This window comes from Lampetra fluviatilis, unplaced genomic scaffold (assembly GCF_964198595.1).
Source record: "Lampetra fluviatilis unplaced genomic scaffold, kcLamFluv1.1 SCAFFOLD_393, whole genome shotgun sequence".
Lineage (NCBI taxonomy): Eukaryota > Metazoa > Chordata > Hyperoartia > Petromyzontiformes > Petromyzontidae > Lampetra > Lampetra fluviatilis.
This window is the reverse complement of record NW_027621687.1, coordinates 1-15,000: the sequence shown is the minus strand read 5'-3', so window position 1 is coordinate 15,000 and position 15,000 is coordinate 1. Positions and strand designations below refer to the sequence as shown.

Below are 15,000 nucleotides of genomic sequence, written 5' to 3'. Positions count from 1 at the left end.
CACACGCAGAGACACACGCAGAGACACACGCAGAGACACACAGAGACACACACAGAGACACACAGAGACACACACAGAGACACACAGAGACACACACAGAGACATACTGAGGTACAGAGACACAGAGACACACACAGAGGTACAGAGACATACACAGAGAGACACAGAGAGACACGCAGAGAGAGACACGCAGAGACACACACGCAGAGACACACACAGAGACACACACAGAGACACAGAGACACACACAGAGACACACACAGAAGTACAGAGACACACAGAGAGAGACACACAGAGACACGCAGAGAGACACACACAGAGAGACACAGACACACAGAGAGACAGACACACAGAGAGACACAGAGACACACGCAGAGACACAGAGACACAGTTAGACATGTGTGTGTGTGTCTAACTGTGTGTGTGGCTAAAGCACAGCAAGTTGGCACAGTAGGGGGCACAGGTGGTGCATCAGCCAGTCATCTCAGTCATCTCAGTCATCTCAGTCATCTCGGTCATCTCAGTCATCTCAGTCATCTCAGTCATCTCGGTCATCTCGGTCATCTCAGTCATCTCGGTCATCTCAGTCATCTCGGTCATCTCGGTCATCTCAGTCACCTCGGTCATCTCGGTCATCTCGGTCATCTCGGTCATCTCGGTCATCTCGGTCATCTCGGTCATCTCGGTCATCTCGGTCATCTCGGTCATCTCGGTCATCTCGGTCATCTCGGTCATCTCGGTCATCTCGGCCAGTCGACCCGTGGCACCTGCTGGGTCTGCCCCGTGACCACCTGCCAGCGGGCGTTCGACACTTCACGTGGCAGCCTCAAGGTGCACATGGCCTGGCACAAGCGTCGTGGTGACGTCACCGCCACTTAGTGGCGAATGGCGGTTGTTGTTGTGTGTCTGTGTGTGTGTGTCTGTGTGTGTGTGTGTCTGTGTGTGTGTCTGTGTGTGTGTCTGTGTGTGTGTGTGTGTCTGTGTGTGTGTCTGTGTGTGTGTGTCTGTGTGTGTGTGTCTGTGTGCGTGTCTGTGTGTGTGCGTGTCTGTGTGTGTGCGTGTCTGTGTGTGTGTCTGTGTGTGTGTGTGTCTGTGTGTGTGCGTGTCTGTGTGTGTGCGTGTCTGTGTGTGTGCGTGTCTGTGTGTGTGTCTGTGTGTGTGCGTGTCTGCGTGTGTCTACGTAGGAGAGTGACAACGTGTGGTGGGACGCGTTTGTGACGGAGTTCTTTGAGGACGATGCCACCCTCAGCGTCTCCTTCTGCCTGGAGGACGGTCCCAAGAGATACAGTGAGTAGGGGGTGGGTGGGTGGGTGAGTGGGTGGGTGGGTGGGTGAGTGGGTGGGTGGGTGAGTGGGTGGGGGTGAGTGGGTGGGTGGGTGAGTGGGTGGGTGGGTGGTGAGTGGGGTGAGTGGGTGGGTGAGTGGGTGGGTGGGTGGGTGGGTGAGGTGGTGTGAGTGGGTGGGTGAGTGGGTGAGGGTGAGTGGGTGAGTGGGTGGTGGTGGGTGAGTGAGTGGGTGAGTGTGGGGTGTGTGGGTGAGTGGGTGGGTGGGTGGTGTGAGTGGGTGGGTGGGTGGGTGGGTGAGTGGGTGGGTGGGTGGGTGAGTGGGTGGGTGGGTGGGTGAGTGGGTGGGTGGGTGGGTGAGTGGGTGGGTGGGTGGGTGAGTGGGTGGGTGGGTGGGTGAGTGGGTGGGTGGGTGGGTGAGTGGGTGGGTGGGTGAGTGGGTGGGTGGGTGAGTGGGTGGGTGGGTGGGTGAGTGGGTGGGTGGGTGGGTGAGTGGGTGGGTGGGTGGGTGGGTGAGTGAGTGGGTGGGTGAGTGGGTGGGTGGGTGGGTGGGTGAGTGTGTGGGTGGGTGAGTGTGTGGGTGGGTGAGTGTGTGGGTGGGTGAGTGTGTGGGTGGGTGAGTGTGTGGGTGGGTGAGTGGGTGGGTGAGTGGGTGGGTGGGTGGTTCACCCACCCACCCACTCATTTCCTCACTCACACTGTCACGACGCCATTCACAATCACCAACTCGCGCTCCCACAATCTACTAGAGACTCAACCCTCCCTCCCCCTCCCCCCCTCCCCTCCCCCCCTCCCCTCCTCCTCCCCCCTCCCTCCCCCTCCCCCCTCCCTCCCCCTCCCCCCACCCCTCCCCCTCTCTCCCCCTCTCTCCCCTACCCCCTCTCCTCCCCCCTCCCCTCCCCCCCCTCCCTCCCCCTACTGCCCCCTCCTCCCTCCCTCTCCTCCCCCCCCTCCCCCTCTCTCCCCTACCCCCTCTCCTCCCCCTCCCCCCCCCTCCCCCCCCTCCTTCCCCTCCCCTCCCCCCCTCCCTCCCCCCCTCCCCCCCTCCCCCCCTCCCCCCCTCCCCCCCTCCCCCCCCTCCCCTCCCTCCCCCCCTCCCCCCCTCCCCCCCTCCCCCCCTCCCCCCCCTCCCCTCCCTCCCCCCCTCCCCCCCCCTCCCCCCCCCTCCCCTCCCCTCCCCCTCCCCCCCCTCCCCCCCCCCCTCCCCCCCTCCCTCCCCCCCCCCCCCCCTCCCCTCCGTGTGCGTCTCCAGCGATCGGACGGACGCTCATCCCGCGCTACTTCCGCGCCATGTTTGACGGCGGGGTGACGGACGTGCAGTTTGCGCTGCGCCACCCAAAGGAGGCGTTCCACGGGGCGGGGGTCATCCTGGACTGTGAGCACGCGACTCTGGTCGCACAGCATGGCAAGCCCTTCTTCCCACAGGTCAGTCAGTTAGTTAGTCACTCAGTCAGTTAGTTAGTCAGTCAGTCGCTCGCTCAGTCAGTCGCTCGCTCGCTCGCTCAGTCAGTAAGTTAGTTAGTTAGTTACTCAGTCAGAGTCATCCTGGACTGTGAACACGCGACTGGTCGCACAGCATGGCAAGCCCTTCTTCCCACAGGTTAGTCAGTTAGTTAGTCACTCAGTCAGTTAGTTAGTCAGTCAGTCGCTCGCTCAGTCAGTCGCTCGCTCGCTCGCTCAGTCAGTAAGTTAGTTAGTTAGTTACTCAGTCAGAGTCATCCTGGACTGTGAACACGCGACTGGTCGCACAGCATGGCAAGCCCTTCTTCCCACAGGTTAGTCAGTTAGTTAGTCACTCAGTCAGTTAGTTAGTCAGTCAGTCGCTCGCTCAGTCAGTCGCTCGCTCGCTCGCTCAGTCAGTAAGTTAGTTAGTTAGTTACTCAGTCAGAGTCATCCTGGACTGTGAACACGCGACTGGTCGCACAGCATGGCAAGCCCTTCTTCCCACAGGTTAGTCACTCAGTTAGTCACTCGCTCAGTCAGTCAGTTAGTTAGTCAGTCAGTCGCTCGCTCGCTCGCTCAGTCAGTCGCTCGCTCGCTCGCTCAGTCAGTCAGTCAGTTAGTTAGTCAGTCAGTTAGTTAGTCAGTCAGTCGCTCGCTCAGTCAGTCGCTCGCTCGCTCGCTCGCTCAGTCAGTAAGTTAGTTAGTCACTCAGTCAGTTAGTTAGTCAGTCAGTCGCTCGCTCAGTCAGTCGCTCGCTCAGTCAGTCGCTCGCTCGCTCACTCAGTCAGTAAGTTAGTTAGTTAGTTACTCAGTCAGAGTCATCCTGGACTGTGAGCACGCGACTGGTCGCACAGCATGGCAAGCCCTTCTTCCCACAGGTTAGTCAGTTAGTTAGTCACTCAGTCAGTTAGTTAGTCAGTCAGTCGCTCGCTCAGTCAGTCGCTCGCTCGCTCGCTCGCTCAGTCAGTAAGTTAGTTAGTTAGTTACTCAGTCAGAGTCATCCTGGACTGTGAACACGCGACTGGTCGCACAGCATGGCAAGCCCTTCTTCCCACAGGTTAGTCACTCAGTTAGTCACTCAGTCAGTTAGTTAGTCAGTCAGTCGCTCGCTCAGTCAGTCGCTCGCTCGCTCGCTCAGTCAGTAAGTTAGTTAGTTAGTTACTCAGTCAGAGTCATCCTGGACTGTGAACACGCGACTGGTCGCACAGCATGGCAAGCCCTTCTTCCCACAGGTTAGTCACTCAGTTAGTCACTCAGTCAGTTAGTTAGTCAGTCAGTCGCTCGCTCAGTCAGTCGCTCGCTCGCTCGCTCAGTCAGTAAGTTAGTTAGTTAGTTACTCAGTCAGAGTCATCCTGGACTGTGAACACGCAACTGGTCGCACAGCATGGCAAGCCCTTCTTCCCACAGGTTAGTCAGTTAGTTAGTCACTCAGTCAGTTAGTTAGTCAGTCAGTCGCTCGCTCAGTCAGTCGCTCGCTCGCTCGCTCGCTCAGTCAGTAAGTTAGTTAGTTAGTTACTCAGTCAGAGTCATCCTGGACTGTGAACACGCGACTGGTCGCACAGCATGGCAAGCCCTTCTTCCCACAGGTTAGTCAGTTAGTTAGTCACTCAGTCAGTTAGTTAGTCAGTCAGTCGCTCGCTCAGTCAGTCGCTCGCTCGCTCGCTCAGTCAGTAAGTTAGTTAGTTAGTTACTCAGTCAGAGTCATCCTGGACTGTGAACACGCGACTGGTCGCACAGCATGGCAAGCCCTTCTTCCCACAGGTCAGTCAGTTAGTTAGTCACTCAGTCAGTTAGTCAGTCAGTCGCTCGCTCAGTCAGTCGCTCGCTCGCTCGCTCAGTCAGTCAGTTAGTTAGTTAGTTAGTCAGTCGCTCGCTCAGTCAGTCGCTCGCTCGCTCAGTAAGTCAGTTAGTTAGTTAGTCAGTCAGTCGCTCGCTCAGTCAGTCGCTCGCTCAGTAAGTCAGTTAGTTAGTTAGTCAGTCAGTCGCTCGCTCAGTCAGTCGCTCGCTCGCTCGCTCAGTCAGTAAGTTAGTTAGTTACTCAGTCAGTCACTCGCTCAGTCAGTCAGTTAGTTAGTTAGTCAGTCAGTCAGTCGCTCGCTCGCTCGCTCGCTCAGTCACTCACTCACTCAGTCAGTCACTCGCTCAATTAGTTAGTCAGTCAGTTAGTTAGTTAGTCAGTCAGTCAGTTAGTTAGTCACTCAGTCAGTTAGTTAGTCACTCAGTCAGTTAGTTAGTCAGTCAGTCAGTTAGTTAGTCACTCAGTCAGTTAGTTAGTCAGTCAGTTAGTTAGTCACTCAGTCAGTTAGTCAGTCAGTCAGTCAGTTAGTTAGTCACTCAGTCAGTCGCTCACTCAGTCACTCACTCAGTCAGTCACTCGCTCAATTAGTTAGTCAGTCAGTTAGTTAGTTAGTCAGTCAGTCAGTTAGTCAGTTAGTCAGTCGCTCGCTCGCTCGCTCAGTCACTCACTCAGTCAGTCAGTCACTCGCTCAATTAGTTAGTCAGTCAGTTAGTTAGTTAGTTAGTTAGTTAGTCAGTCAGTTAGTTAGTCAGTTAGTTAGTTAGTTAGTTAGTCAGTTAGTTAGTCAGTTAGTTAGTTAGTCAGTTAGTTAGTCAGTTAGTTAGTTAGTCAGTTAGTTAGTTAGTCAGTCAATCAGTCACTCGCTCGCTCAGTCAGTCACTCGCTCAGTTAGTTAGTCAGTCAGTCAGTTAGTTAGTTAGTCAGTCAGTTAGTTAGTTAGTCAGTCAGTCAGTCGCTCACTCAGTCACTCACTCACTCAGTCAGTCACTCGCTCAATTAGTTAGTCAGTCAGTTAGTTAGTCAGTCAGTTAGTTAGTCAGTCAATCAGTCGCTCACTCAGTCACTCACTCACTCAGTCAGTCACTCGCTCAATTAGTTAGTCAGTCAGTTAGTTAGTCAGTTAGTTAGTTAGTCAGTCAATCAGTCGCTCACTCGCTCGCTCAGTCACTCAGTCAGTCAGTCACTCGCTCAGTTAGTTAGTCAGTCAGTCAGTTAGTTAGTTAGTCAGTCAGTCAGTCGCTCACTCAGTCACTCACTCAGTCAGTCAGTCACTCGCTCAATTAGTTAGTCAGTCAGTCAGTTAGTTAGTCAGTCAGTTAGTTAGTTAGTCAGTCAGTCAGTCGCTCACTCAGTCACTCACTCAGTCAGTCAGTCACTCGCTCAATTAGTTAGTCAGTCAGTTAGTTAGTTAGTCAGTCAGTTAGTTAGTCAGTCAATCAGTCGCTCACTCGCTCGCTCAGTCACTCAGTCAGTCAGTCACTCGCTCAGTTAGTTAGTCAGTCAGTTAGTCAGTTAGTTAGTCAGTCAGTCAGTCAGTTAGTTAGTTAGTCAGTCAGTCAGTTAGTTAGTCAGTTAGTTAGTCAGTTAGTTAGTGACTCAGTCAGTTAGTTAGTTAGTTAGTCAGTTAGTTAGTTAGTCACTTAGTCAGTCGCTCGCTCAGTCAGTCGCTCGCTCGCTCAGTCACTCAGTCAGTCACTCAGTCAGTCAGTCAACACCCCACCCACCCCACCCACCCCACCCACCACCCACCCCACGGTAGGCTGTGCCACGCTCACCGTGCTCTCTCCGCTGCTGGGCAGGTCTACACTCAGTCAGTCACTCAGTTAGTCACTCAGTCAGTCACTCACTCACTGTCTCAGTCAGTCACTCAGCCACTCACCCACTCACTCACCCAGTCAGTCACTCAGTCAGTCACTCAGTCACTCACTCAGCCACTCAGTCAGTCACTCAGCCACTCACTGTCTCAGTCAGTCACTCACTCAGCCACTCACCCACTCACTCACCCAGTCACTCACTCAGTCAGTCAACACCCCACACACCCCACCCACCACACACACACCACCCACACCACCCACTCACCCACTCACCCAGTCACTCAATAACTCACTCACTCAGTCAGTCACTCAGTCACCCACTCACCCACCCACCCACTCACCCACTCACTCACCCACTCACCCACTCACTCACCCACTCACTCACCCACTCACCCACTCACCCACTCACTCACTCACCCACCCACCCACCCACTCACCCACTCACCCACCCACTCACTCACCCACTCACTCACTCACCCACCCACTCACTCACTCACTCACCCACCCACTCACCCACTCACCCACCCACTCACCCACCCACTCACCCACCCACCCACTCACCCACCCACTCACCCACCCACCCACCCACCCACCCACTCACCCACCCACTCACCCACCCACCCACTCACCCACTCACCCACCCACCCACTCACCCACCCACCCACTCACCCACCCACTCACCCACCCACCCACCCACCCACTCACCCACCCACCCACTCACCCACCCACCCACTCACCCACCCACCCACCCACTCACCCACCCACCCACCCACCCACCCACCCACTCACCCACCAACCCACTCACCCACCCACCCACTCACTCACCCACCCACCCACTCACCCACCCACCCACTCACCCACCCACCCACCCACCCACTCACCCACCCACTCACCCACCCCCTCACCCACCCACTCACCCACTCACCCACCCACTCACCCACCCACTCACCCACCCACCCACCCACCCACTCACCCACCCACCCACTCACCCACCCACTCACCCACCCACCCACCCACTCACCCACCCACCCACCCACTCACCCACCCACCCACCCACCCACCCACTCACCCACCCACCCACCCACCCACTCACCCACCCACCCACCCACCCACTCACCCACCCACCCACTCACCCACCCACCCACTCACCCACCCACCCACCCACTCACTCACCCACCCACCCACCCACTCACCCACCCACCCACTCACCCACCCACCCACTCACTCACTCACCCACCCACCCACCCACCCACCCACTCACCCACCCACCCACTCACCCACCCACTCACCCACCCACTCACCCACCCACTCACCCACCCATCCACTCACCCACCCACCCACTCACCCACCCACTCACCCACCCACCCACTCACCCACCCACCCACCCACTCACCCACCCACTCACCCACCCACCCACCCACTCACCCACCCATCCACTCACCCACCCATCCACTCACCCACCCACTCACCCACCCACTCACCCACCCATCCACTCACCCACCCACCCACTCACCCACCCACCCACTCACCCACCCACCCACCCACTCACCCACCCACCCACTCACTCACCCACCCACCCACTCACCCACCCACCCACTCACCCACTCACCCACCCACCCACTCACCCACCCACTCACCCACCCACTCACCCACCCACTCACCCACCCACCCACCCACCCACTCACCCACCCACCCACTCACCCATCCACCCACTCACCCACCCACCCACTCACCCACTCACCCATCCACTCACCCACCCACCCACTCACCCACCCACCCACTCACCCACCCACCCACTCACCCACCCACTCACCCACCCACCCACTCACCCACCCACTCACCCACCCACTCACTCACTCACTCACCCACCCACTCACCCACCCATCCACTCACCCACCCACTCACCCACCCACTCACCCACCCACTCACCCACCCACTCACCCACTCACCCACCCACCCACCCACCCACTCACCCACCCACTCACCCACCCACCCACCCACCCACTCTCCCATCCACCCACTCACCCACCCACTCACCCACTCACCCACCCACCCACCCACCCACTCACCCACCCACCCACTCACCCACCCACCCACTCACCCACTCACCCACTCACCCACCCACCCACTCACCCACCCACTCACCCACCCACTCACTCACCCACTCACCCACTCACTCACTCACCCACTCACCCACTCACTCACCCACCCACCCACTCACTCACCCACTCACCCACCCACTCACTCACTCACCCACCCACTCACTCACTCACCCAGTCACTCAGTAACTCAGTGACTCAGTAACTCGCTCAGTCACTCACCCACCCACCCACTCACCCACTCACCCACTCACCCACCCACTCACCCACCCACCCACTCACCCACCCACCCACCCACTCACCCACCCACCCACTCACCCACCCACCCACTCACTCACCCACCCACTCACTCACCCAACCACCCACCCACCCACCCACCCACTCACCCACCCACCCACCCACCCACCCACCCACCCACTCACCCACTCACCCACTCACCCACCCACCCACTCACCCACCCACCCACTCACCCACCCACCCACCCACTCACCCACCCACTCACTCACCCACCCACCCACCCACTCACCCACCCACCCACTCACTCACCCAACCACCCACCCACCCACTCACCCACCCACCCACTCACCCACCCATCCACTCACCCACCCACTCACCCACCCACTCACCCACCCATCCACTCACCCACCCACCCACTCACCCACCCACCCACTCACCCACCCACCCACCCACTCACCCACCCACCCACCCACTCACTCACCCACCCACCCACTCACCCACTCACCCACCCACCCACCCACTCACCCACCCACCCACTCACCCACCCACTCACCCACCCACTCACCCACCCACTCACCCACCCACCCACTCACCCACCCACCCACTCACCCACCCACCCACTCACCCACCCATCCACCCACTCACCCACCCACCCACTCACCCACTCACCCATCCACTCACCCACCCACCCACTCACCCACCCACCCACCCACTCACCCACCCACCCACCCACTCACCCACCCACTCACCCACCCACTCACCCACCCACTCACCCACCCACTCACCCACCCACTCACCCACCCATCCACTCACCCACCCACTCACCCACCCACTCACCCACCCACTCACCCACCCACTCACCCACTCACCCACCCACCCACCCACTCACCCACCCACCCACCCACTCACCCACCCACCCACCCACCCACCCACCCACTCACCCACCCACCCACTCACCCACCCACCCACTCACCCACTCACCCACTCACCCACCCACCCACCCACTCACCCACCCACTCACCCACCCACTCACCCACCCACTCACTCACCCACTCACCCACTCACTCACTCACCCACTCACCCACTCACTCACCCACCCACCCACTCACTCACCCACTCACCCACCCACCCACTCACTCACTCACCCACCCACTCACTCACTCACTCACCCAGTCACTCAGTAACTCAGTGACTCAGTGACTCAGTAACTCGCTCAGTCACTCACCCACCCACCCACTCACCCACTCACCCACTCACCCACCCACTCACCCACCCACCCACTCACCCACCCACCCACCCACTCACCCACCCACCCACTCACCCACCCACCCACTCACCACCCACCCACCCACCCACCCACCCACCCACTCACCCACCCACCCCCACCCACCCACCCACCCACTCACCCACTCACCCACTCACCCACCCACTCACCCACCCACCCACTCACCCACCCACCCACCCACTCACCCACCCACCCACTCACCCACCCACCCACCCACCCACCCACTCACCCACCCACCCACCACCCACCCACCCACTCACCCACCCACCCACCCACCCACTCACTCACCCACCCACCCACCCACCCACCCACCCCACTCACCCACCCACCCACCCACTCACCCACCCACCCACCCACCCACTCACCCACCCACCCACCCACCCACTCACCCACCCACTCACCCACCCACCCACTCACCCACCCACCCACTCACCCACCCACTCACCCACCCACTCACCCACCCACCCACTCACCCACTCACCCACCCACCCACCCACCCACTCACCCACCCACCCACTCACCCACCCACTCACCCACTCACCCACCCACTCACTCACCCACCCACCCACTCACCCACCCACCCACCCACTCACCCACCCACCCACCCACCCACCCATTCACCCACCCACCCACTCACCCACCCACCCACTCACCCACCCACCCACTCACCCAACCACCCACCCACCCACTCACCCACCCACCCACTCACCCACTCACCCACTCACCCACTCACCCACCCACCCACCCACTCACCCACCCACCCACCCACTCACCCACCCACCCACCCACTCACCCACCCACTCACCCACCCACCCACTCACCCACCCACCCACTCACCCACTCACCCACCCACCCACCCACTCACCCACCCACCCACCCACCCACCCACCCACCCACTCACCCACCCACCCACTCACCCACCCACCCACCCACTCACCCACCCACTCACCCACCCACTCACCCACCCACCCACCCACCCACTCACCCACCCACCCACTCACCCACCCACCCACTCACCCACCCACTCACCCACCCACCCACCCACCGACTCACCCACCCACTCACCCACCCACCCACTCACCCACCCACCCACCCACTCACCCACCCACTCACCCACCCACCCACTCACCCACCCACCCACCCACTCACCCACCCACTCACTCACTCACCCACCCACCCACCCACCCACTCACCCACCCACTCACCCACCCACTCACCCACCCACCCCACCCACTCACCCACCCACCCACCCACCCACTCACCCACCCACCCACTCACCCACCCACCCACCCACCCACCCACCCACTCACCCACCCACCCACCCACTCACCCACCCACCCACTCACCCACCCACCCACCCACTCACCCACCCACCCACCCACCCACTCACCCACCCACCCACCCACTCACCCACCCACCCACCCACTCACCCACCCACCCACTCACCCACCCACTCACCCACCCACCCACCCACCCACTCACCCACCCACCCACTCACCCACCCACCCACTCACCCACCCACCCACCCACTCACCCACCCACTCACCCACCCACCCACTCACCCACCCACCCACCCACTCACCCACCCACTCACTCACCCACCCACCCACCCACCCACTCACCCACCCACTCACCCACCCACTCACCCACCCACCCACCCACTCACCCACCCACCCACTCACCCACCCACCCACCCACCCACCCACTCACCCACCCACCCACCCACCCACTCACCCACCCACCCACCCACCCACTCACCCACCCACTCACCCACCCACCCACCCACCCACTCACCCACCCACCCACTCACCCACCCACCCACTCACCCACCCACCCACTCACCCACCCACCCACCCACTCACCCACCCACTCACCCACCCACCCACTCACCCACCCACCCACCCACTCACCCACCCACTCACTCACTCACCCACCCACCCACCCACCCACCCACTCACCCACCCACTCACCCACCCACTCACCCACCCACCCACTCACCCACCCACCCACTCACCCACCCACCCACCCACTCACCCACTCACCCACCCACTCACCCACCCACCCACTCACCCACCCACCCACTCACCCACCCACCCACCCACTCACCCACCCACCCACTCACCGTGCTTCTCTCCGCTGCTGGGCAGGTCTACACAGAGGGCCGCCTGGTTCTGGAGTTTGCCTTCGACGACCTCATGCGCATCCGATCGTGGCAATTCGCGATTCGCCAACATCGCGAGTTCATCCCCCGCAGCGTCACCGCCATTGCCGTGAGTGACCACTGCAACCACCACCACAACAACCACTACAACAACAACAACAACCACCACAACCACCACTACCACCACAACAACAACCACCACAACCACCACTACCACCCCCACCACTACCAGCACTAACCTCACCACCACCATCACCATCATCACTACCATCACCACCATCACCACCCTCACCATCACCACCATCATTACCACCACCACCACCATTCCCACCACCATTCCCACCACCACCACCACCACCACCCTCACCACCACCACCATCACCACCACCCTCACCACCACCACCATCATCACCACCATCACCACCATCACCACCATCATCACCACCACCACCACCCCCACCACCACAACTGCCACCACTACAACCACCACCACCCACCACCACCACCATCACCACCACCCTCACCACCATCACCACCACCCTCACCACCACCACCATCATCACCACCATCACCACCATCACCACCACCCCCACCACCACCACCCCCACCACCACAACTGCCACCACTACAACCACCACCACCCACCACCACCACCATCACCACCACCATCACCATCATCACCACCATCACCATCATCACCACCATCACCACCACCATCACCATCATCACTACCATCATCACCACCATCACCACCATCATCACCATCACCACCATCTCCACCATCATCACCATTATCATCATCACCATCATTACCACCACCATCATCACCACCACCATCACCACCATCATCACCATCATCATTACCATCATCACCATCATCATTACCATCATCACCATCATTACCACCACCACCATCATCACCATCACTACCATCAACAGTAGCATCATCTTCAATCTCCCCGTGTTTCCTCCCCCCGTGTCTCCCCCTCCCCCGTGTCTCCCCCCCCCCCCGTGTCTCCCCCCCTCCCGTGTCTCTCCCCGTGTCTCTCCCCGTGTCTCCCCCCCTCCCGTGTCTCCCCCCCCCGTGTCTCCCCCCGTGTCTCCCCCCCCCCCGTGTCTCTCCCCGTGTCTCTCCCCGTGTCTCCCCCCCTCCCGTGTCTCCCCCCCCCGTGTCTCCCCCCGTGTCTCCCCCCCCCCCCGTGTCTCCCCCCGTGTCTCTCCCCGTGTCTCCCCCCCTCCCGTGTCTCCCCCCCCCGTGTCTCCCGCCGTGTCTCTCCCCGTGTCTCCCCCCCCCCCGTGTCTCCCCCCCTCCCGTGTCTCCCCCCCCCGTGTCTCCCCCCGTGTCTCCCCCCCCCCCGTGTCTCTCCCCGTGTCTCTCCCCGTGTCTCCCCCCCTCCCGTGTCTCCCCCCCCCGTGTCTCCCCCCGTGTCTCCCCCCCCCCCGTGTCTCCCCCCGTGTCTCTCCCCGTGTCTCCCCCCCTCCCGTGTCTCCCCCCCCCCGTGTCTCCCCCCTTGTCTCTCCCCGTGTCTCCCCCCCCCCCGTGTCTCCCCCCCCCCCGTGTCTCCCCCCCCCCCCGTGTCTCCCCCCCTCCCGTGTCTTTCCCGTGTCTCCCCCCGTGTCTCCCCCCCCCCCCGTGTCTCCCCCCGTGTCTCTCCCCGTGTCTCCCCCCCCTCCCGTGTCTCCCCCCCCCCGTGTCTCCCGCCGTGTGTCTCTCCCCGTGTCTCTCCCCGTGTCTCCCCCCCCCCCCCCCGTGTCTCCCCCCCCCCCCGTGTCCCCCCCCGTGTCTCAGTCCCAGGAGCCGCAGAAATCGGAGCAGCTGACGAGAAACATCACTCGCATGGGTCTCACCAACTTCACTCTCAACTACCTCCGTGTGAGTGGGTGGGTGGGTGAGTGGGTGGGTGGGTGGGTGGGTGAGTGGGTGGGTGGGTGGGTGAGTGGGTGGGTGGGTGGGTGAGTGAGTGGGTGGGTGGGTGGGTGAGTGAGTGGGTGGGTGAGTGGGTGGGTGGGTGGGTGGGTGAGTGGGTGGGTGGGTGGGTGAGTGGGTGGGTGAGTGGGTGAGTATGTGAGTGGGTGGGTGGGTGAGTGGGTGGGTGAGTGAGTGAGTGAGTGGGTGAGTGAGTGAGTGAGTGGGTGAGTGGGTGGGTGAGTGGGTGGGTGGGTGAGTGGGTGGGTGGGTGAGTGAGTGAGTGAGTGGGTGGGTGAGTGAGTGAGTGGGTGAGTGGGTGGGTGAGTGAGTGGGTGGGTGAGTGGGTGAGTGAGTGGGTGGGTGGGTGAGTGGGTGAGTGGGTGGGTGGGTGAGTGGTTGGGTGAGTGGGTGGGTGAGTGGGTGGGTGGGTGGGTGAGTGGGTGGGTGGGTGGGAGGGTGGGTGGGTGGGAGGGTGGGTGGGTGAGTGGGTGGGTGAGTGGGTGGGTGAGTGGGTGAGTGAGTGAGTGAGTGGGTGAATGGGTGGGTGAGTGGGTGGGTGAGTGGGTGGGTGGGTGGGTGAGTGGGTGGGTGAGTGGGTGGGTGGGTGAGTGACGTGAGTGGGTGGGTGGGTGAGTGGGTGGGTGAGTGGGTGGGTGGGTGGGTGAGTGGGTGGGTGAGTGGGTGGGTGGGTGAGTGGGTGGGTGGGTGAGTGGGTGGGTGGGTGGGTGGGTGAGTGGGTGGGTGGGTGAGTGAGTGGGTGGGTGAGTGGGTGGGTGAGTGGGTGAGTATGTGAGTGGGTGGGTGGGTGAGTGGGTGGGTGAGTGGGTGGGTGAGTGGGTGGGTGGGTGGGTGAGTGGGTGGGTGGGTGGGTGGGAGGGTGGGTGGGAGGGTGGGTGGGTGAGTGGGTGGGTGAGTGGGTGGGTGAGTGGGTGAGTGAGTGAGTGAGTGGGTGAATGGGTGGGTGAGTGGGTG

The 15,000-nt window shown here is 61.3% G+C and overlaps 1 protein-coding gene across 1 annotated transcript in view; it reads left to right on the top strand.

Annotated features, from left to right (window-relative positions):
- LOC144955576 (LIM domain-binding protein 1-like) overlaps nt 1-13,996 on the top strand; it is a gene marked incomplete at its 3' end in the record, with an annotated part of 37,513 nt that extends 23,517 nt beyond the window's left edge. The window contains exons 5-8 of the mRNA XM_078885751.1: nt 1,185-1,287; nt 2,535-2,707; nt 12,106-12,228; nt 13,909-13,996. Coding sequence (XP_078741877.1) covers nt 1,185-1,287; nt 2,535-2,707; nt 12,106-12,228; nt 13,909-13,996 — 487 coding nt within the window. The remainder of the gene's footprint in view (nt 1-1,184; nt 1,288-2,534; nt 2,708-12,105; nt 12,229-13,908) is intronic.
- Between the last annotated feature and the right edge of the window lie 1,004 nt (nt 13,997-15,000).